The sequence below is a fragment of the Lissotriton vulgaris genome, chromosome 2_2 (genome assembly GCF_964263255.1).
Source record: "Lissotriton vulgaris chromosome 2_2, aLisVul1.2, whole genome shotgun sequence".
Lineage (NCBI taxonomy): Eukaryota > Metazoa > Chordata > Amphibia > Caudata > Salamandridae > Lissotriton > Lissotriton vulgaris.
In genome coordinates this window covers 317,249,371-317,273,931 of record NC_141688.1, presented here as the reverse complement: position 1 = coordinate 317,273,931, position 24,561 = coordinate 317,249,371, and the positions used below count along the sequence as shown (strand labels likewise).

At 47.2% G+C, this 24,561-nt stretch overlaps 1 protein-coding gene across 1 annotated transcript in view; it reads left to right on the top strand.

The window, feature by feature from the left end:
- The window catches only part of ARHGAP1 (Rho GTPase activating protein 1), a 199,499-nt gene that overhangs the window by 133,587 nt on the left and 41,351 nt on the right, over positions 1–24,561 (top strand). Inside the window, exons 6-9 of the mRNA XM_086959671.1 lie at positions 13,554–13,640; positions 14,620–14,718; positions 20,084–20,191; positions 20,843–20,919. Coding sequence (XP_086815797.1) covers positions 13,554–13,640; positions 14,620–14,718; positions 20,084–20,191; positions 20,843–20,919 — 371 coding nt within the window. The remainder of the gene's footprint in view (positions 1–13,553; positions 13,641–14,619; positions 14,719–20,083; positions 20,192–20,842; positions 20,920–24,561) is intronic.

The window sequence follows — 24,561 nt, the reverse complement described above, 5'->3', positions numbered from 1 at the left end:
TCGAAAGCCTCACAAATGACCTTTGATAGGTCTGACGGGAGTAGTCCCATCAAATCTCCTCACCGTGGTGTAAAGGAGTGGAAAGGACTTGCTGTAGATGTGGCACCTGTGAAGGAGACCAGCCATGTGCCTTCTGCTTCTTCTCCTCCTTCTGAGAAGGCGAAAAATTACAAAAAAAACAGCTTCATCCCACCGGAGGGTAAAGCTGACAGAAAAGTTCACTCGTCGACGACGACAACAACATCAATACCGTCGACGACGACTTCTAAAGCCTTACCGGCGTCTGCTTCAGCTCTGTCAATGGGCTCGTCGACAAGAGTTTCTATCGGCTTTGACGACGACGCCACACACAGAGCTACCTTTCATTCTGTCGTCTACGTCTACTCTGACAACTCCCACGTCGACGAGGATGCCGACGGTGAGGATGTTGACGGTGACCATGTCGACGACGTCGACAGCTTCCAGCCTGATGACAATGGTTTCGACGACAGTCGCGTCGACGTTGGCTCTCTCCACGTTGGCGGTTCAAACATGGGCAGCTCCGTCAACGATACAAAATGTGGCAATTTATATAACGAGATGTCGCATTACTCCAGAAATGTCTTCTCCAAGGAAAGGGACAACTCTGCCTCCTGCTCTCCTTTTGTTCAAGTTCAGGTATTTATAAAGCGCACTACTCACCCAGAGGGTCTCAAGGCGCTTGGGGGGGGGTTCATTTTATGTCGAATAGCCAGGTCTTAAGTTCTTTTCTGAAGGAGATGTGGTTTTGAGTAAGGCGGAGGTGAGTGGGGAGTGAGTTCCAGGTCTTGGCCGCCCGGAAGGAGAAGGATCTGCCACCCATGGTGGATTTTCGGAAGCGCGGGACTGCGGCGAGGGCTTGATTGGACGATCTTAGTTGGCGGGTGGGTGTGTAGAAGGACAGTCTAGTGTTGAGGCATTCGGGTCCTAGTTTGTAGAGGGCCTTGTGTGCATGGGTGAAAAGACGGAACACAATTCTCTTGTTGAAGGGAAGCCAGTGGAGGTCTTTTAGGTGTCCGGTGATGTGATCTTGGCGAGGAATGTTCAATATGAGTCTCACTGATGCGTTTTGGATGTGTTGGAGTTTTTTCTGTAATTTTGCTGTGATTCCGGCGTATAGTGTGTTACCATAGTCCAGTCGACTTGTGACCAGTGTGTGGGTGACAGTCTTTCTTGTCTCGAGGGGGATTCAGCGGAAGATCTTTTTGAGAATACGAAGTACGTTGAAGCAGGAGGATGAGACTGCGTTGACTTGTCTGGACATCGAGAGAGAGGAGTCCAGGCTGAAGCCAAGGTTACGTGCGTGGGGTATGGGTGCTGTGCCCAGAGCGGAAGGCCACCAATAGTCGTCCCAGGCAGAGGGGGAAGATCCTAGGATGAGCACCTCCGTTTTGTCTGAGTTGAGTTTTAGGCGGCTATGTTTCATCCATTCGGCTACTTCTTTCATGCCTTCGTGAAGATTGGTTTTGGCGGTGTTAGGGTCTTTGGTGAGGGAAAGGATTAACTGGGTGTCGTCGGTGTAGGAGATGATGTTAAGGTTGTGTTGGCGTGCGATGGATGCGAGGGGACTCATGTAAACGTTGAAGAGGGTGGGACTGAGTGATGATCCTTGTGGTACGCCACAGATGACTTCAGTGGCCTCTGAGATGAATGGGGGAAGTCGGACTCTTTGGGTTCTCCCGGCGAGGAATGAGATGATCCAGCCCAAGGCTATTCCTTGTATGCCGATGTTGCTGAGGCGTTGTATAAGGGTGCTGTGGCAGACTGTGTCGAAAGCGGCGGAGAGGTCGAGTAGAATGAGGGCCGCTGTTTCTCCGTTATCCAGTAGTGATCGGATGTCGTCTGTTGCTGCGATGAGGGCGGTTTCGGTGCTGTGTTTGGCTCGAAATCCGGACTGAGAGGGATCGAGGGAGTTGTTGGCTTTAAGGAAGGCGGCGAGCTGGCTGTTGACGGCTTTCTCAATGACTTTGGCGGGGAAAGGGAGCAGGGATATGGGTCGGTAGTTTTTTAGTTCAGAGGGGTCTGCTGTGGGTTTCTTCAAGAGGGCGCTGAGTTCGGTGTGTTTCTAGCTTTCTGGGAAGGTGGCAGAGTTGAACGAGCAGTTGATGACATCGCGGAGGTGGGGTGCAATGATGTAGTTAGCTTTGTTGAAGATGTGGTGGGGGCAGGGGTCGGTTGGCGAGCCAGAGTGGATTGAGTTCATTAGGCGGATAGTGTCTTCAGTGGTGATTGGGTTCCAGGCGCTGAGGTTGTTGGTTGGCGGTGTAGGATCTGAGGGGGGTGGGGAATGTTGTTCGCAGGAGGTGTTCTCGAAGCTGTTGTGAATGTCGGCAATTTTGTTGTAGAAGAAGGAGGATAACGCATCGCAGAGGTCTTGGGAGGGAGTGATGTCGTTAGATGCTGCGGTGGGGTTGGTGAATTCTTTGACGATGTTGAAGAGTTCCTTGCTGTTGTGGGCGTTGTTGTCGAGACAATCCTTGAATGCTGATTTCTTGGTGGAACGAATCAATTGGTGGTGTTTGCGGGTGGCTGCCTTGAGGGTGGCCATGTTGTCGGTGGATGGGTTTTTTCTCCATGTTTTCCATGTGCGGCATAGCTTCTTTGATTTTTTAAGGTCATCATTGAACCAGGGAGCCTTTTTGCTGCTTGAATTGATCTGGTGCTTTTTCAGGGGTGCTAATTCGTCAGCGCTGTGGGTGATCCATTGCTTGAGTTTGGTGGCCGCTTGGTTAGGGTCCAATGAGAGGGTGGGAGGGTTTTGGTTGAGTGATGTGAGGAGTTGGTCGGAGGTGATTTTGTTCCAGTTTCTCCGAGGAATAGGTTGTGGGCGGGTGTGGGTCAAAGTGGTTTTGTAGCTGAAGTGAACACAGCTGTGGTCCGTCCAATGTAGAGCTGTGGTGCGATCAAAGGAAATGTGCTTGCTGGAGGTGAAGATAGGGTCGAGCGTGTGTCCGGCTACATGGGTGGGGGTGTCAACAAGTTGTTTGAGTCCGAAATTGGCCAGGTTGTCCAGAAGGGAGGTGGTGTTACTGTCGTGTTTGTTTTCAAGGTGGAAGTTGTGGTCTCCTAATAGAATGTAGTTCTCGGAGGCGAGGGCATGTGGGCTGATGAAGTCAGTGATGTCTTCGCTGAATTGTTTACGGGTTCCTGGAGGCCTGTAGATGAGGGTGCCTCTAAGTGTGGTCCTAGGGTCGGTGTGGATCTGGAAGTGGAGATGTTCAGCGGTTGCGAGGGTGTCGTCGGAGCTGGTCGTGATTTTGATGGTGTTCCTATGGATGATGGCGATGCCTCCTCCTGTTTGGTTGGTGCGGTCTTTTCGGATGATCTTGTAAGCGTCCGGTATGGCTATGGCGATGTCGGGTGCTGATGATGTGTTCATCCATGTTTCTGTAAGGAAGGCTATGTCCGGTGAAGCAGAGTCGAGTAGGTCCCAGAGTTCAGTTGCGTGTCTGTGGACCGAGCGGGTGTTCAGCAGGATGCACTTCAGGTGGTTAGAGCCGGAGCTGTGTTTGGAGGAAGTGGGTTTGGTGTGGGTCCTGAGGCAGGTGAACTTGCAGGTGTTGCAGGCGAATGCACCGTGGGTGCGTCCAGGGGTGGCTTCGTAGCATTGTGGTGTGCGTCCAGGGTTGAGGGCGAGGAGAGTTACGGCATCATATGTGAGTCTGGTGGGCTGGGTACGGTAAGAGGAGTTTTCTGAGGACGATGACGGTCCTTATGGTGATGCAGATAGCCCATCTCAGCTGCATGTTAAATTTCAGGACTCTGAGGAGTATTGCATGGAGCAGCAACAGTACGTGCCACAATCGAGATCTCAGGACCAATATCAACAGGAAATGGTCTGTATGCCACCTTCCCCCATTACAGACCTGCTGTTCGTGCTTTCTTTTTACAGGAAGAGGTTTCCAACACAGTACTCTATCCAGGAAACAGTGCAAGTGCCTCCAACTCCTCTTGCTCTTCCAGTTACACCTCAGCTTGCTCAAATTCCAATACCGAAGTTACCGGAACCACAGCAGAATGTGGTTACAGTCCAGGATGATGCATCTGATGATGACCAAGGGACAATGACGATCCCAGACCCTGACATGGAATGGGACGAGTACATCATTCTGGATCCCGCCTCTCCTATTCCAGAACCGGCGGATTCCCCTCCAGCTGATATTGGGGGCTTTCCTAATCTTATGGAAAGAGCTTCTAAGTGTTTCCATCTGCCCATTCCATCGGTGCAGTCAGAATGTTTTTTGTATTACTTTGAAGAACCATACAGGAAGTCAGTACGCTCTATCCCTATCGTGGGTCACGTCTGGGATGAGGGGCTAAAAGTTATGATGTCTCCGGCCACAGTCATACCTGTGCTTCCTCGTCTGGAAAAGAAGTACAAGGCTCTGGATGATAGCTTGTCTTGTCAGCCAGCTGAAACCGGATTCTGTGATTTCACAAGGGCCAAGAGAAAGTCTAAAAATCCGGCAGCCCCTCTTACCACACCACCTGATAAAGAGGGAAGGCGGTTGGATAATGCTGGGAAGAGGTTCTCTTCCATGGCCAGCTTCCTGATCAGAGCAGCCAATGTCTTGGCTATTCTTGAAAGGTATGGTCGCCAGATGGGGTGTGATCTGACTCCATATCTAGACCAGCTGCCGGAAGAAGCTAAGGCTAAAGCCAAAAAATGTCCTTCAGGAGGGAGAAAGAACATCTTCGGAAATAATTGACTGCGCAATGGATATTGCCACTACAGCCTTGCCTTCCATTCCCTAGCAGGGACAGCAGTCCTATGATGCCAAGGCTGGCTTCGTGCCACTTGATTCCGGCCAGAAGTCCAGAACAAGATCCTGGTTCTTCCCTTTGACGGCGAGGTGCTCTTTGGGAAGCACATTGATGATGCGCTGCAAGATATAAAGAATTACACGGAAATTGCGAAGTCCCTTGGGACTCTACAATACCGCAAGTTTCCTTTCATTGGAGCGAGAGTGAGAGGTTTTTCCTCACACAAAAGCGGATATCCGCAGCAGCGCTATTCTTCTTACTCGCAGCCTTCTCAATTATACCGGCCGCAATATTCTCACTGACGGGGCCAGTCGACTTCTTTCTCTCGATATTCATCTAGAGGACGGCAAGGGCGCCAGGGGAGGGATTCCTCTAAGCGCCAGTAGGGGCTTCCTGACCCTTCCTACTGTTACTTTGTCCCCTGTAACACCAGTGGGGGGCAGGATATCCCAATACCTCCACAACTGGCAACTTATAACATCAGATAATACTGTAAAAGAGGACTTGTGGGGTAGCTGGAGCCAATGTAGCTATCTAGGTAACCCCGCAGAGAGATATTTGGATGGAATGGGTGAAGCCAGCGGGCTAAGTGAGATAGAATAGGAGGGGGGGGGGGCGCATTGCCTAGGTCTCTTATCGTGGAATATAAATGGGTTAGGCAATGAGTTAAAACAAGAATATATAAAGAAACAAGTAAATAAAGTAGAAATTGCCTGCCTACAAGAGACCTGGGCATGCGGGGAAACCCCTAGCTTTGAGGACTACCATCAAATAAATTGTTTGGCCAAGAGGCAAAGATTTGGACGCCCATCGGGGGGGAACGATGACACTCATTTCGACAAAAATACTAAGCAATGTAGTACTGTTAAAAGTGAAATGTAAATGGCTACTGGCTTGCAGGTTAAAGCTTCTGACCCTGGATAAGACATGTGAAATGATAACTGTGATAAATGTTTACATGCAGTGGGACAATGTGGGAGAATATGCAGCCTAGATGGGGAACTTTAAACAGGATATAGACTCTATATTAGAAATGTATACTTCAGATGTATTGTTAATTATGGGGGTTTTTAACCACAAACTGCAACCAATGAAGGCGGACCGCTGGTATACAGAACTGTTGGATGCTTATGGAATTAATTATGCCAGCTTCCCAGCAAGTGTTTCTTCGAAACAGGATGTGGATTTGGTAAACTATTTAGGGTGAAAGGGTATTTTCTGTTTAAATGGCAGGTTTAAAACAGACTGCCCGGCAAAGAAGACCTTTAAAAAAGGCTCACAAAATTCCCCAATCGACTATGTTTTTATGTTAGTATGGAACTTCCCCTTAGTGCAGGAATTTAAGGTATGTCAAAGTGAGAGTAGTGATCATAATCCGCTCCAACTGTCGATAAAAGGGGGAAGGGTGGAATCCAGAAAAAAGGTGATCCCACAAGATGTGGATTACCCAAAACGGGCAACAACAAGACTAACGGAGGAGTACCTGGAAAAGTTAAAGTCATTTCAACTAAAGGTGGAACTGGTCATTTTAGAGAGGACCAACTTGGAATGGTATGAGGAGAAGATAGCCCAAGTAGTCCAGTGCCTTAGGATAGAATTAAAAAAGGATAAAAGAAAAGGTACAATAAACCGGGCCAGTCGATTGCAATGGTTTTCAATGGATTGCCAAATTACAAACAGAGAGATAAGGACAGAAACTATAAGACAAAGGAAAGAGTTCAACCATGAGAGACAAAATGATATCACTAAACTGAAAACTGAGTTCAAAAAGATGGTCTCAGACACAAAAAGGGCATATAAAGAGAAATGCTGGGGCGAGCTGTTAATCGAGGCTAAGAACTTGAGACAATTTTGGAAATTGATAAAATCAGCATCGGCCCCGCCAGCGTGAGAAATGAAGTGTCGTAAGTGAGACAGCCTGGGAAAAATATCTAAGAGAACTGTATGGTGCCCTAATACTCCCAGGTGACACAGCACCTCAAGTTTGGCAGGAAATCTCTGAAGATTTCAAAATAGATTTTACTGAAGAGCGAGTGGAAGAAGTGATTAAAAAGTTGGACTTAACCCGGGCCACAGGGCCGGATAACCTTCCAGCAATAATATTAAAGACACAAATAAAGTGGTGGGCAAGATTCCTTTCCCATCTATTTCAAGTAATTTTAACAGAAGGTAAAATGCCATCAAATTGGAAGGGTGCGATAATTAGACCTATCCACAAAAAAGGTAGTATAGGTGAACCTCAAAATTACAGATTGATAAACCTTTTGGATATAGGGGAAAAGGTTTTTTCAAAACTTGTCCTAAATAGACTAAATGCCTGGGTTGACGAGTACTCAATTGTAACCACTGAACAGGGAGGATTCCGAGAGGGACACTCCACAATAGACCACTGTTTTTCACTGTGGGCAATGGCAAGGAAGTCAACGGAACAGAACGGAACGCTCTGCTGCTGCTCGTGGACGTCCGAGCCACCTTTGATTCAGTGGACCGGGAGTGCCTCAGGGAAACACTAATTAGCAAAAATATCCCAAAAGACCTGTTGACTATAATAAAAGAATTACACCGAGGCAATTGGGCTCAAGTAATTAGGGACAATGAGGGGACATAAACGCCAAAAATACCTATTGAAAACGGTTTAAGACAAGGCTGTGTACTGGCCCCCCAGCTATTTTCCATATTTCTTTCGGAACTTCCAGATTGCCACGAAGTGGAGGGTAGTGCCAGCTCAAGAATGAATGGTAAGAAGGTGCCGTGTCTTTTATACGCGGACGACCTCATAATAGTTGACCAAACGTAAATTGGCCTTCAAAGGAAGCTGAACTCTTTTAATGAATATTGTGTAAAAAAAATTTTAACAGTAAACTTAGACAAGACAAAAAATCTATGCTTTGGGAAAAAAGCGTCTAAGTTTAATTGGTTTTTAGGAGATCTTAAATTAGAATCTGTTAAAGAATACCGCTCCCTAGGGGTGTGGTTCGACAAAACATTAAATTGGCATACACACCTAGAAGCCCAAAAAGCGAAGGCACAAACATCAATCGCTGGTCTAAAAGTGTTTAATCAAGACTATGGGGATATGTCTCATCGACCATTACTAAAGGCCTTCAGTGCAATGATTCCACCGCAAGTACTCTATGGAACAGAAATCCTTTATTTGAGCGGTAAGGGAGCCTGGGACATAGAGGAAGGAAAATGCCTGAAAAACCTTTTATCCCTGCCCCCATCAACAATGGTGCAAGCAATAAGATCTGAACTAGGAACAACGGCTTGGGGGGTACAATCACAAGTAGCAGCGATCAGATTTTGGAAACGACTTGAAAACGAAAAAGGACAAAGTCACACAATGGTGTCGGAAAGAGATAAAATTAAGTAACCTAAACTGGGCAAAAACATGTAGACAGAAAATGGTACAGGCCTGTGAGATCATAAAAGTGGACATATGCAGAGATACGCTAAAGGTAGAGTGTACAAAAAAAGAGCTAAAGTTTAATGAACCTTAAGCTACTAGAAGAGCTGATCGGGAATACCTCCGCAAGAAAATATCAGTAGAATTTATGATGAACGCATGGGCAAAGGAAAACTGGTTCCCCTATTTGGACACCCTACCAAACCCGTGGTTTAGACAAGAGATCCTAAGGTTGCGCATTGGGATAAACCCATGGCTAGTAAATAGAGAAATTAAAACTAAAATGTTGGATCAAAATGGGTGTTGCAAATGTAGGCGAGGTACAAAAGGGGATTCTGTTCATATTCTTTTGGACTGTATAGATATCATAGAACTGCGTAAACTTTGGCTGCGCACAATATTTGTAAAATATGGTATAAGAACTCGGGTGGAAGCGATTGATCTCATTATAGAATTGCCTAGTATTGACATTGCAATTGCCTTAGGGAAGTTTATGAAGGTAGTACAGAGTTTCATAATAAGTCGGAATTAATATTTTAGAATTTTATAATGTATGAATTTAAATCTTGTCTAGGAAAATCGGTTGATTTTATTAACCCATATGGGGTAAGGATTTTACTAAGGAAGTGATTTTAGGAGTATCGATTTTAAATGGTACAAAGCTAGAGTGAGGATATTTTATTAATTGTGGAACAATTCTTTATCTTTAACTAACCTGTGAGAATGCTGTGGAATATTTTAAATATGTAAATTGCTATGTATTTGTTTAAAGATTACGATCTAAATAAACATACCTTTTGACTTGACTTTGAAAAGGCAAGGTAGACCAATCACCACCGTGATGGGCTTCCCTGCTTGGGGCGATAGAACACGGACGCGGGCCTGCAACTGCAGAGACACCCTCCTGTTCTCCGCCACGGTGAACCCATGGAATTCCTTCTAAAACCACTGTCTGGAACAACTGGGCTACCCCACTGGTACTCCCAAGCTGTCCGCGGCCAGGATCAGGCCCTAGGGGGGTAGTAACCCCTGGTACATAGTAGCCATTCTCACTCTTCCTGTCTGTAAGACAGGGTTAGACTGCCACTGGATCTCCAGCCTAGGGTCTACACTCTCAGGCGGACCAGTAGTCCCAGGGGAGGCTCTCCTCCACCCTACCTCTCCGTCTAGGGTTTCTCCTCCTCTTGTGAGGGGTACCCTTAGAACACCACTCTCCCAACCTAGGGTTTAACCCCTCAGGTTGCACCGGGGTCAGCGGGCTCTCCCACCCTCTGCACCCCCTTCCAGAGTTCTGCACCCTCCCAACTGTAGTGGTACCCCTGGAAGATGAACTGGTAAGGACGCTAGATACAGACGTCCTACCCTTCAGCTCAGGCGGCTCCTGAACCTGGCCTTCCAACCTCTGGTCTAAAACCTTTGGTGGAATAATTGCCTGGCACTCCAGGACTTCTGGGGACTTACACACCATCCCCCTGAGGCTAACAAATGACTCATATGTTGTGTGACTGTCTGTGTGGCACAGATCTCCCGTCCCCTGTCCATCTGACAGTGCGTGAAGACCCCCCAGAACAGAAGTGGTGTCACCCTGGTCCCCCCAAGGGAATCTAGCCCAACTGGCTAGTCCCTGGTCCACTGGTTCTTCCACTAGGGAACTCATCCCCCAATCACTCCTCACTTCGGACTCCTGCGCCCTCCCAACTGGAGTAGCACTGCCGGACACTAGAACCACTGGAGCTCTACTTACAGATGCTCCAGGTCCTCTATACACTAGGAGATCCTACTCAAATGGACTAACAGGACAGCCTAGGTCCCCAACCTGGTGTTCCCTAAAGAAACCACCCAGGTTCTGAGACAGGCCTTCGGGCATCTGGGGACTCTCAGCCACCCACTCACTCCCGCTCCACTGAGACGGGTAGTAAGCCCCTACACCCCCTCACTACTCTGGGACCTAGCTGGTCTGCTCTGAACCTCTTCTGCCACTCTGGGTTGGAAGATACCTGAACCACTACTTTCGGAATCACTCACCAATGATTCATCAGAACCTCTAGCACTTTCCCCCACGGTCTGCTTCCTTTGCCAGATTCCAAGGACAAAAGTATCCACAGCTCAACAGATGCTGGCGGAGCCCTGGACAACAAATACTGAGCAACTGCTCTTTGAGAAACATATTCACTATTCTGTCCACTTCCTGATCCGGGCTAGTCGCCAGCCAAACATCCAGTGCATCTGAACAGTCATCCACAAAATCCCCCAATCCTGGTGAGACAGTTTCTTACTGCCCCTGAATTTCAACCTTAACTCCTCTTCTTGGGAAACAAGTACCATACTTTGGGAACTGGGAATGGGACTACTTGCACTGGGATCTATATAGCTGCCACCAATGGACTCAACCCTCCCTTGGGAGTCCAGAAAGCTATAACTGCGCGCCGGGGATAGTCTACCCTTCAGAGGTAATTTCTCTCTGGTGAAGGCCCTCTCAGCCTTCTCCATTTTCTCCTGCGCTAAGACACTCTTGGTCTCTAGCTGTTGCTTCTTAACACCCAGCTGCGCCATCGCCTGGGCATGCTTTAACCTGAGCTGTTCCAAAGCCAGCTGGTGCTCCCTTTCTGCTCTCCTATCTACCCACTCCTCTGGGGACAGGGAAGGGGGTGAGGCCCTGTATCCGCTACTGGACCCAGCATGGGGTCTTCACTATCTGCTGGCATCCATGCACTGTCATCTTCTTCCTCCTCTTCAGACTCTTACTGTTGCTGTTTGTTAGACCTGTCTGGCTTTTTGCGTAGTCCCTCCAAATTATTATTTATTTTGTCCCCTTTTTGCCCCTCATACCTTTAATAATTTTTGTCCACTAACTTTTTCTAGGTGTTGGTCAAGGGGATAGGTGTTCTTTTCCTCCCCCTCATAGTTTTTCACCTCAGGCCTAGAGGCCTGTTCTGACAGAAATAGTTGGAGTCACAAAATGGTGGCTACCAACTGCCCTAACTGCCAAACCCAGAACCAGTCCCATAGAGTAGTATAGGGCGTTCCAGAACCTTCTGGTCCCTTCTGGACTCCAGAGGGTCAGCCTATAAAAGGCGGAATGCTGGACAGCCATTTTGTCTGTCAGTGAGGAACAGCTAGAGTGAAGGCTGAGGTCTGGTAGGGGTAGGGTCCTGAAGGGTGGTCTACTCTACAAGGGTTGCCCTCTGTCTAGGTACTTTCCCCCCAGGCCTGTTGTCCTAGCCGTGTTAGTTTTGTCCTGCTGACCCTGGACAGCAAGGAGCCTCCAGTCAAGTGAAGGGGTTAATCCCAGTGGGCTGAGGAGCTGCAAGTGGCCCTGCGCTGAGAATTGATCTGGGTGCCCCCCCCCCTTTTCATTTGCCCCTGTCCAGTACAGAGCGCTAGCAGATCTGTGAGGAATACGAAGGGCTGGGAGCTTTATAAGTGAGAAGCCAGCTCTGCCTCCCATCTGTGTGGTGAAAGCAGGTTCTTGTCCTGCGTGAAGCGGAGATCTCTGTCCCTCCCCCTTACCGGTGTCTGGACCTGCTGAGCAAGGCCGAGTGGAGTGAGAGGGTTAATTGCAGTTCCATTGCTGCCTTGATCCTTCGTGAGCCGGCCCCTCTGGGGTCTCGTATGCGCTCCTGAGACAGCGCTGACTGAGTGAGAGGGGACTCAGGGAACTGTGGCCAGCGCTACTGCGCATTCTCCCGTTAGATCCGCTAATTGCCCAGGAAGGGCCTAGGGTCGAGCAGGCCCACTGCAGAGCCACTACCGGCGCCAAGCCGGCAGAGCAGGCTCAGGAGGCGGTCCGCTACTTCCCCGCGCATGCGTGTTGCGCTTTCCCGAAGTGAGGAGATCCAGTCAACAGACGGCGAGGGAATCAGAGAGGAGCAGCCGCCGGGCATCAAGTTTCCGCTTCAGCGCGGGAAACGACTGCAGCGAGGACCCCTGCTTCCCTAAGGAGGAAGGAAGCGGGGCGGTCCGTTTGTTAAGAGCACTTTGGCAAGAGTGGTGGAAACCGGGTGATTTGGTCCCTTGCCTCCGCACTAGCGAGGCGGGAGGTCAAGAGGCCCTGGAATCAATTGGAGGAATCGGAAGCCTTTGGCCTGCCTCCTTAAATCGGCGGAGACACGGGCCGGAGGGCCCAGACCCCCCCCACAAAACGAAGTAAGGAGGGATTGAGAAGGGAGGGGGGAAAGTTAAAGGTTGAGAAGTGTCTCTCATAAGAGCAGAGACTGCCGACTGACTAGACCAGGACCAGGCTGGTGCTGGGGAGCGTCCCTCTGGTCCTGGGAAGTAACAGTGAATTATATAACATTGAAGGTGGAGTAATCATTCCAATGTAAACTAATAATCTGATTCAAATGTCTCTAATGTTAGCCCTAGTGGATAATTCAACTGCAAGGAGTTAGAGCAGAGGGAGGCTAATTAATCCTTCTATGATCTAAGGTGGGGAGAGAGTCAAGGTTTAGGTGTGTCAGAGAAGACTACATCTTCAAAGTGATGAGTTTAATGTAAAACACTGTTAATGCTGAGTATTGATTTGATTTAACAACTTCAACAGTAATGTGAATTATGACCTAACATTCTGCAGTGTATTTAGTTGTGAATTCTGAAGGCAAAAGAGCAAAGATATTATTTTTATAAACCAGTACTTATTTTTCCAACATTGGTGTAGCGTCCTTTTTATGTGTTATTGCGTGGATTTCATGCTGGGTGGTTTGCAACCTTCACACTTGAGCCTCTAGTATTGTGTCTTACCCTAGGCCAGGCTACCCTAGGTGACCTGACATCCCAGGTTCCAACACTGTTTTTTCCTAACTTTGTAGATGCAGATCTGCTTGTGTTGATACAAGACAATGCATGTTTACTCATGCTGTAATGCATCTCATGAGTGCAAGAAGTTGGCTCCTGAACTTGTCAATGATGGTTTAACAAAAATGTGCCTGAAAGTGTGGGATCACGAATAGTTCGCTTACACTCCTAGACTTCTTCACAGCTGATGTTGAAATGCTAGATTATCAGTGCATGTTGTGTATCAAGTATGAAGTAGTAACTGGAAACTCTGTTGTGGATGCATCAGCCATGCAGTGATCATGTACACTATAAGATAATATGTATATATAATATGTGTACTACCAGATGGATGTATACCTCTCATTCATCCCTCCACAGAACAATTCATCTTCCTACTGCAGTGCTGCAGCATTGCATTCTAATTTGCATTGTCCGATGGGGAATGCACATGTTTTGGGTGGTTGTCGTAGGAGGCAGTTATCTGCACTTGCAGCGTCTAGAAATTGGTGCCCGTCAGTCACCCCAACATACCACTTCGATGCACGAGGCCCTAGTCCATTCTCTGACGTTGACTGTGCTTTCCTTCCAGGTACAAGAAGAACATTAAGGCGCTGTACATCGTCCATCCAACCATGTTTATCAAGACTCTTCTCATCCTCTTCAAGCCGCTTATCAGGTAAAGCCTTTCTGGTGGGTGAAAGGGTCACAGATCCTCTCCCATGTGATGTCCATGGAGCCTTCAGTAGGCACAGAACAGGCCAGGGTCAGTGCAGGCCTTCGCCATATGCCTTACTAAACACAGAATTTGTCTTAAAGCCACTAGATTAGCTTTGCTTACACTGCCATAAATGACACTGAAGCCAGTCTTTATTTCCCAAGCTGTTTTGGTTTTAGGGAACCTTCTATTTGACCTCCCCAGAGTTGCATTGTTAAAGTGTTTCTTCTCTTTTGGTGACTGCTTCCTTATGGCGTTGAGTAGTACAGGGAACCATGGAGAAGCCTGACTTCCAAGACACCTTCCCCCTCCAGATGTTCTCTCTGTAAGGAGTTGATTAATATTAATAGATTTATGAAGCCTGTATGTTACCTTTCAGTTTTTCCCGAGTGCTAGAAACACCTGGGATCCTGCGCAGATTACGCAGAATGTCGTGTTTTAAGTCATGGCCCTGAAAGTTGTGTGCTCCTTTACTTGTGCCCTTAGTGTAGAGTGATGACCACTACCTCTGTCCGTACTAAAAACAGGTCTCCATTACCACAATCCGTACTGTAATCAGATCTCCATTACCTCTGTCCGTACTGTAATCAGATCTCCATTACCTCTGTCCGTACTGCAAACAGGTCTTTATTTACCCTCTATCCATACTGTAAACAGGTCTCTATTGCCTCTTTCTCAGAAGAAACTGGAGTTAAATTGAATTTGCATGGAAAATGTTTTATCATGTTTTAATACATTAGATTTAAAATATAATTAAAGAAAATGAAGGGATCATTGCCAATGTAAGTGCCCCTTATTTTAAGAGCAGAGGTTACCTGGTTTGTTTACTTCTGATCACCTTATATGCTGCTCTGTGTGGACTCTGCGTTTACCTCTGATCGACCTCTGGACCCTAATCCTCTGCAGCTTCATCACCTGACTCTTGTCTTTTGATTTCCAGCTTTAAGTTTGGCCGTAAGATTGTTTATATGAACTACCTGATGGAGCTGGAGGAGCACCTGAAGCTTGAGCAGCTGGGCATCCCGTCACAAGTCCTGAAGTAAGAGCTAGTGTGGATTGGGCCAGGTGTGAAAAAGGCGTTAAGACCCCCACTAGTAGATTTGCAACGAGTGTGAAGCAGCAGACCGTTGCCTTGCTGGGCGGTTCATAGAGAGTCTGTTCACTGGATCTAGGGAGAGCATGATACAGGAAACATTGGTCCTTCTGAGCTGGTCATGGACGAGGCAATACATGTGAGAATGGGCTCCGCGGAAGGGTCATAGAGAGGGTAATACAGGCAATAAAGGACCCTCTGGGCTGGTCATGGATGTTGCAATACACATTCAAGAATGGGCTCCACGGAAGAGTCATAGAGAGGGTGATACAGGCAAGAATGAGCCCTCTGGGATAGTCGTGTACAATGCAATACATCTGAGAATGGGCTCCGCGGAAGGGTCATAGAGAGGGTGATATAGACAACACTGGGCCCTGTGGGCTGATCATGGACAATGCAGTACATTTGAGAATGGGCTCAGCGAAAGGGTCATAGAGCGGATAATACAGGCTGCACAAACTGAAGCGATCCAATGAGAACATTGAAACAGGTAACAATGACATGCTGGGCAGGTCATGGAGAGTCTGAGACAGTGTTAAGCAGTAATTTGCACAAAAGGGTCACTTTGACAGAGAAGTTTATTACTCCAAAGTGCACCACCAAGAGGCGAGTGAACTTGCAACAGTTAGTGCCTGGATCTGCCACGGTGCTCGATCAACCTTCCAAACTGGAATGGCGAGCACACACCGTTGAGCACGAGGGCTAAAACAAATAATAAACACCACACATCCTCCTTCTTTAAAATAAATAAAACCAAACAATAATATAAACAATAAATACAATGTTAGGAAGCTTGCACATTATAATAGTGTGTACAAGCAATATATAGAACAAAACCCTAGAAAGAAATAATCATGACAACACTGAGTTATGCATCTCAGAGTTAAAACACATCATTCCTATCCCCTTTGCAAACATAATCGGACATCCATGCAGGTTTTTGTCGTACCCTCGTCTCTCCTGAATTCTCCCTCTATCATTCTGAACATTTCCTTCCGCAGTCATTTTCCCTTCTACCAATTCTCTCATTTCACTTTCCTGAACTCCTTCTTCCCTTTGAGAATCCTCATCAGTTTCATAACCTCTGTACTTCTACAATCTTTCTTTATTATATACCTCTTTCGCCCCTTTAGGAATTGGTATTGTTGTCAGGTTCCACACTTTGCCATTGCTCTACTTTATAGCATTTTAAAAAACATTTGTACCTTCTAACAAGTCTGTTTGGTGACTCTGACTGTTTGCCTTTTCAGTTTTAAAGGAGCCCCCAACTCTTTGTCTGGAGAAATTGGCAAATATCTTCAAAGTTACCAGTTATGTTCAACCTTTTGCTATTTCCCCAAAGTGGTCACTTATAGTCCAGCTTTTGTGATACCCCAAAGTGACCAGTTAGTCATTCTTCTGTGATACCCCATAGTGGTCAGTTGGTCAATCTTTTGTGATATCCCAAAGCAGTTAGAGTTAACCTTTTGCGATGCCCCACAGTGGACAGTTATTCAACCTTTTGTGATACCCAAAAGTGGTCAGGTAGAGTAAACATTTGTTATACCCCAATGTGTGCGTTTCTGTTCCAAGCCACAGGATAACCAACTTCTCAGTTGATGACTTGGCCCTTTGCCAAACCTGTAGGTTGGTGAGAGTGGGCACTTATGTGGGTTGGCCCATGGTGCAAAAAGCATGCTACTCCCCTCCATCACAGGAGTCAAAGACCAGCTTTTATCAACCTACAGGGGGGCCATGGATTTTGAGAGGTCCATACACATCACATTCCTGCTTTGCAGCCAGGCCATTGACGCCTAAGCTGCTGAGGAGGTCGCTCATTCAGTGCTCAGTACTCTTCCTTGTAGAGCAGGAAGCTGGGTGATTGCTGAGGACAGAGATAGTCCGTTGACAACAAACGGGAGAACTTCCAGGAAAAAAAAAAGCATTAGCTAGATGCAAAAGAGACAACTAAGTTTTTCTGCAATGAGCAGTGTCTTCTGTGCAGTATAGGAGGTTTTCAACACCTTTCTGAATGACCAGAGCTGGTCAGTATTTCTTGAACCATCTCTTGGAGCGTTCCACAGACACAGGCAGGTGTTGGGAAGCTCGGCCACCGGCCTTATTTTTCATTCTTTTGGTGAATGTGAAGTTATTTCCCAGATGACCGTAGCGTGCTGGTTGATATGGTACAAAATTATTTTTAAAATAAAAAGGTGCTTTTAGAAAAATAGATTTGTTTCGTATCGTAGTATTACATTGAATTTATAGGGCAAAAACTGGTAGACAAAGTAGCTTCTGGAAATGCAAGCTTCTGGAGTAAAATAGGGGGTTGCTAGTTGCTGAACTCTGCAGATCGCGTTGTTTACTTCTAGTGCTCTTAGCTGGACCATCTGAAGGGAGGTGAAGCTATCGATATTGATTCCTGCAAATTCTGATCTCTCTCTCAGCTGCACATGTTACATTTTCTTCGAAGCTTTATGTGATAATGTTATGGTGGGATGTTATTTTCTGATTGTTTAAAGACAGGCCAGAGTGACTTTTCAACGTACTCTCTACTTTGGTATCTGATTCTCCCACTTAAAGATATTATACTTTGAGCCGTTCCTTCTTACCCAGGTGTCTGTACTTAGAAACTCTGGTTTTGCTTCATTGAGGCTGAGCCAGTCAATTTCCATCAACTCTGGATATTAGCAAATTCTCCACAAATCTCTCGCAATCCTTGACCGGGGCAGTGAGCGGTGGAAACACCAAGGGGTCAGCGAGATCCTGGAAGAGCCGATGTGCATCACCTAACCTGGCTGTCTTATAAAGAAAGACATGGCTTGGTAGTTTGGGCTGGACTGTTCCCATGAGGCACAGGGTCAAGGCTGATTTGCATATAGCCATTGTCTGACCTAGGGTGGTGTGGAGTGCAAAAAAACGATGGATTTAGGCCCAGATCTTTGTACTGGGGTGAATGTAAGACATTGTTTTGCATTCTGTCCATCAACTGTGTTTTTTGCAATTTTTTGTCTCATAAAGAGGCAATTGGAGAAGGAGAGTGTAAAGTAAATACCAAAATCGAGGGAGAGTTGGGAAGTCCGAATGATTCGAGAAGATGAGGTCAAGAATATGAGCTGGGTTGACTAAGTTACATGTAGGTGCAGCTCAAGTGACAGCAGAGCATTCATGACAGTGCAGATGCTGAGGTGTTTGATAATAGCTCTCTGAATATTGAAATCTCCCAACATCGTGAAGTTTGGGGAATGACGTATGTAAGGGGCTAAGAATTGACGAGAGAGGGCCCATAGTTGAAGAGAGAGACCTGGTAGGGTAGTCGAAAGAACAGTGCTCTAGAGAACAAAGCACTGGGGGTAGGTTTAATTGTAAGCAGTAGGAGTTCTGCTGTTATGAGCCCCAATGTACCCCAATAAAGGCCTAGGTAGTTGCATGACCTTTTACCTACATTTGCCCTACCTCGTTCTACATAACGGTTCTGGCGCTGGCCTTTACCTAGTTAGGTGGCGAATAAATGTTGCATGGTTTTCTTCTAAAACAAACCTAATTTATTATGCATGCGGATTCTATGTATCACAGCAGGATTACCATCTTCTGTATAATAACTATGCAAAAGTCGCCACTATCGTCATCCTGGAACGACAGGCCCATAGTACCATGACACATCTAGGTATAATCCCTGAGGGTCCCTTTCAGATATATAAGTATCATGTCTTGGCTGGGCAAACCAGACAAGAAGCTTCCATGCTGACACAAGACTCTGAAGTCCCTGCACGCAGACACTCCAGCACGCAGTGGGCTGACAACCCTAGCAGGGTGTCCAACTCGAGACCAAGACGGGGTCCTTCATTCTCTCCCATTGGCTCTTTCCTAGGGTCTTTCTTAGCTCAACACCAACATACATGCTAGGTACACTTATCTAGGGTACGCATATTAGGAGTACGCATGTTTACTGCCATTTATCTGTATGCCTACATATATTCACTGTTTCAGTGCCATGGTAGGATTCTACCTTTTATTTACTCTGTTGGTGCTTGGTAATCGTATATATCTGTTTCTATCTAATGGTTGTTGCAGCACACGTATTTTACGCTAGAATGACGCTGGTTCAATAAATGTTTATTAAAAACGTCCCCAGCGTTTATTCTGCGCATCTCTCCGAGAACAAGTGAGCACGAGCGGCTGAGCGAAAAGCACTGAACGATTTCCACAATTCCTGAGCGGTCAGGGTTGCCATGTTCGAAAGTTGCCGAAACTATCTGCTCCTTGGCAGAGGGGCTCATAGTGGCACTGTGAGCGAGCTGGTCTACAGACTAACGTATCCTTTGAAGGTGTCTGGACTCAATCTGGACACCAATCCCTTCGTTTATGTTGTCGAAACTCGCAGATCCGATGTAGATTTGTAGGAACTACACAACACTGCCAAGTGGAACAGTTTTGTTTCGGTGAAAGTGTTGGAGAAATAAGAGCCAAAGATCATTTTTAGCACAACCCTGGCCCTGAGGAGTCTTTGAGACCGGTCTCTGTAACAAAAGTCGGTCAGATTTGTGTTCTTTATTATGATGAAAACTTTTTTTTTAAATGCATTTTTTCCTGATCGACATTCCATTCCGTCTTCATTATTCGTTAGAGGTGAATGTAAACTCTTACTTTGCATGTGCTAAATTCATTAAATCACCTGCTATGGGGGTATAACTTTTACAGTTTTCTATTAATTAAACGGCTCCTAGGTAGCTATTAATAGTGAAGATTGGAAGGTCTGTTCTGTGGTATTTGCTTCGGTCTGCCTTCCTTCATATCTGGCTGACCGTAGGTCCCAAGAACTATTAAGTCCATCATGGTTTACAGAACACATTATTTGCACTGAGGTGTCCCTGTCCAGCATGGTCAGCACTGCTAGGGTTTTGTAGGGTGAGGGAAATGATCATACAAGGGCAGCACGGGTGTGGAAAGAGGGCCCGATTATGGCATGTTCTTGAATGACGTAGAGTGTCAGTAAAGAGGACTCACTCCGTGGGACTTGGAAGTGGCACATCACAGGCTCATGCAGGGCGTTCTCGGCACAGCCCGGAGCAGGGTGCAGTGGGAGAAGCAGCACCATTGGAATGACCATGGTAGGAGGGTGCGAGTGTTGACATAAACCATAGATCTAAGTCCCACATCCTCTGCCTCGGTTATCTTTGTGCAGTGCTTTATCTGCTGAAGTTGGCATGTAGAGGCTGGCACTGCAGCTGTGTCTTCCACCAAAAGATTTTCCTTGTTTTGAGCCTGTGAAGGGAGGGTTCAGTTTGGCTCATAGAGATGCAGATTTATTCAACGATTTCTCTCTCTCCAGGTACGATGAGTATTTGCGATCATCGCTGAAGGCCCCACCTGTGTCCCCGAAGCCCACACCACCTCGACCGCCTCTGCCAAATCAGCAATTCGGAGTATCTCTGCAGCAGTGAGTAATTCCCCCAAAGTTTTATTCTGCCTTTCCTTTGCCCTTCTAATGCCGTTGTTGCCCCCCTCTTCTCACTTCTTTCGTGCCCTTCTCCGGTGCCCCACTTTTGACTCACTCCTCTCTTTCTAATCCGGCCCTCCACCTCCTTCACCCATCTCCCTTTTCCCTTTCTCTAGTCTGTCCCTTACTTTCTCCCTGTTCTCCTGCACTCATACCCTCTGCTGCCCTCTGTATAGCTTCCGTCTGCAGGGGTGGCACTACCATCTTACTGTCAGTCCACTTGCCCCTCTTGTCCTCCTTCACACTGCACTTCTGCCCTCTTAAGGGCTCTCTGCCGTTTCAGTGTTACCCTGCACTGTTACCTGTCCTCTTCCTCTTGACCACCCCATCCTCGACCTTCACTCCATTCTATCACCCCTCCTTTTCTACTTCTTTCACTTGCTTTGTTGCAGCTGCACCTGCTCTGCACTTCCAGCGGATTCCCTCTGCCCACATTCAATGCCCTCTAAGCTCTCATCCTGTCATGTTTTATTTCTGTTGTTACCTGCCCTGCAATTCTTCCTATCGCTGTATCCCCACAGGCTTTCCTCCTGCACTATTCCGCTTTACTGCAGCCCTGTGCTGAATATGACTTCCATTCTATGCCCACAGGCTTCGAGAGAAGAGTGCCAATAAGGAGAAGGTGCCACTGGTTGTCAGGGAAACAATTGCCTTCCTGCAGGAGCATGGTGGGTACCAAACTCTCATGCACTTCTACGGGCAAAAGTACTTACCACCCATGGGCAAGAGTTGTGTACAGTACTACTTGTGGGTAAGGGTGTTGGGAAGGAATTTCTCTGCATAGCTATGGGAAGCAGTGCTGCTTTGCCCTGATACAGGTGGACAGCACTGTCCCTTTTTGGCAAAGTGAGCTTGGCAGTCGTGATAGCCCACTGGGCTGATCCCTGTGTTCCTCGGTTTGTGTAACATTTGATATGCCCCTTGGTACCTATGAGGATTTAGAAGTACGGTTGCATCCACTCTGACAACCCAGGCAATGTTGTTCGTAACCGTGATGGCAGCATGGTGTCTGGTCAGCAGCACAGGCTCTGTCCAAGGCCTGGGCGTAGTTCGAGGAGTTTTGCTCCACAAAGTGACCAAAAACTCTGTGAAGTTCTGCAAAGGTGCAGAATGCAGTGCGAACTGCCATTTACGCAGGTCTTCCTGCCGCTCGAATAGAAATTCTACGCAAACTCAGCAAGCGCAGAAAAAAACTCAGCTGCACTCCGCGAGCTTCGCGGAGTGCAGAAAACTCTGCAAACTCCGTGAACGGAGCGGAGTTCACCGACCAGCCATAATCTGTACTTTTCTGCTCCTTCTTCCAAACGGTCTAGTCTGTTCTAACCAGGGTCCCTTTCCTTTCATATAAACCCTCCTACCCTATATTCACCAGCATCGTATGCAGTAGTACCAGCATCCCCCTGCTACACCATCACCTATGGGGAACTACAGAAACAGTATCTCGTGGGGTCCTGTACAGCCCACTGAGAGATCCGGGTTGGGCAGTGCTACAAACTAGAGTGCTGCAGAGTTCATGCAAGAGACTTGACGTGTGAAGAATATCGGAATGGAGTGCTAACTACAAACACTAACCATATAGTGACCGACAATAGACTCCCTGTTCATCTGTCCGAACAACTATAGATAGTCTCTGCTGTGGCTCAAGAAAACAAACCTCGCTCAGGAAATAAGAAGTGCAGTGACATCAATACCATATCATCAGACAAGAACAGATGCTACTTCCGTGAAATGACAAAGATGTTTACACAGGAAACCCTATTCTTCTTCTTCTTCTTCTTATTATTATTATTATTATTATTATATCTGATTTTGTAGAGCGCTCAGCTACCCGTAGGTTTCCCGGCGCTAAGAAAACAGAAGTAAGAGAGGACAACGGAAGATAAGGAATCGGTTACAGAGAAAACAACCAGGTTTTCACACCTTTGCGGAATTTGATGTAAGATGTTTCAGACCGCAGAGGGATGGGAAGTGAGTTCCAGAGCGCAGGTGCCAGGTGGGAGAACGAACGTCCGCCGACTCTGGCACGCTTGAAGCGGGGAACAGAGAATCTGCAGTGAGTGGAAGACCTAAGGGTGCGAGAGGGACAATATTGCTGGACTAAGGTGGAGAGATAGTGGGGGGCTTTTCCAGCTTTGATGCGGTGCATAAAGCAAAGTGCTTTAAATTTGGTCCTAGATTCTATGCGCAACCAGTGAAGGCTACGCAGGGAAGAAGAGACTGAGGTTGTTCTCGGGAGATTACAGAGTAGACGGGCAGCCATGTTCTGAACTACTTGGAGCTTCCTAGTAACCTCCTTACAGGCACCCAGAAGAAGTACGTTGCCGTAGTCCAGCCGCGATGTCACTAGGGCCTGGACCACTGACTTCTGGGTATCTGGAGGCAACATCCATGTGATCTTCCTCAGCCACCTGATGATGGTGGTACAGGTGGCCGAGACCTTGACCACATGTTGTCTCATGGATAACTGATTATCAAAGAGGACCCCCAGATTGCGTGCTGACGTTGCTGGGACCGGTAAAGGTCCCATTTGCTGAGGCCAATGTTGCGGGCCCCAGAGAGCGGAATCCGGCCCAAACAGGAGAAGCTCTGTTTTATCGCCGTTCAGCTTAAGCTTGTTAGTCAGCATCCAGTTGGCGATATCAGTGAGTCCAGCACAGAGAGAAGAGGAAGGGGAGTGTTGATTAGAGGAGAGAGAAAAAATAATTTGGGTATCATCAGCATAAGAAAAGATAGAAAGTCCCGCCTGTTCCGCAAGAAAAGCAAGAGGTCTAACATAAAGGTTAAAGAATAAAGGACTAAGAATAGAGCCTTGGGGAACACCATACGGAGAATTGTGAACAGTGGACACAGAAGAGGGGGAGAAAACCTGGAAAGTGCGATGAGAAAGAAAGTCAGAGATCCAGGCAAGGGCGGGGCCGCAGATACCCACAGACTTCAGGGCAGACAGAAGGATGCTATGGGAGACGGTGTCAAAAGCGGCACTCAAATCCAAAAGGATGAGTGCCACTGTCTCCCCTTTGTCTACCTGGCGCCTAACTGTCTCCGAGACTCCCAAAAGGGTGGACTCCGTAGAGAAGCCCGCGCGGAAACCAGACTGAGAAGGGTGGAGGACGTTTGCTGATTCAATGTAGGTGGTGAGGTGACGATTGACATGTTTCTCCAACACCTTTGAGAGGCAGGGGAGCAGGGAAATGGGTCGGAAGTTGGCAGGATTGCTGACATCCGCATTAGCTTTCTTCAGCAATGGAACCACCATCGCATGCTTCCAGATATAAGGAACCACTGCCTCAGTGAGGGATGCATTCAAAAGAGCCAAGATGCAATCCAAAGGGACGGTGTCCAAAGTACAAAGAATCTGGGGAGGCATGGGATCTAAAGGAGAGCCGGATTTAATCTCTGCCAACAATTTCTGGAAGACGGGCATGGAGATACATTCCCATTTATCTAGTCGAGGAGAAGAGTGGTTCAGGATCATCCTGTATGGAGAGTTGGTCGTGCAGCTGGAATGGTGGCCTAGGTGAGACGGAAGGAGAAGCGCCAAAACCTGCGTAGATGTTATCAATTTTTGATGTAAAGAACTCTGCCAAGGAATTACATTGATTGCTATTCAGGCAGGGGGCTTTGGGGGCACATGACATACCCGATAGTTCCTGAACTGCCTTAAAAAGGGCTTTAGGACGATTCTGGGCTTTCAGTATCGTGTCGTTAACATGATTAGCCCGGGCAGTGTTACATAGAATGTGGTATTTATGTAATGCAAGTTTGTAGTTCTCTTTATCTGCCAACAGGTAGTTGGATCTCCAAATGCGCTCCAGTCTTTTGCAGCGTGACTTTTCCACTTTGAGTTCTTCATTGAACCAAGGGGCAGGAGGGTGCAGGAACTTTTGTATACATTTACGTGCTGGAAGGCAGGACTCAATAGCAGAAGTAAGCCAGGTGCTGATCTTGCCCACGTCATCCGTGGTGATATTAGCAGAAGGGGGGAGAGTTTCTTTTAAGGAAAAATTAAGTTGCTCCAAATTCAGTTTTTGCCAGTTCCTTCTTATTCCAAGGGAAAGTGGGCTGCCAAGGGGGCCAGGTGCAACCGTTGTCTTGATGTGAAACTCTACAATGAAGTGATCCGACCAAGTAATCGGATTAGGGGGGAGGCAGGTAACATTATCTAGATTAGCAAAAATTGGATCAAGTAAGTTGCCGCCTTTATGCGTGGGACCAGAGTTTAGAAGATTTAGATTGAGGGCGGCCAGGTCCTGTGTAAGGTGGGTGCTGGTAGGACATAGGGTGTCATTAAAATGTATATTTAGATCACC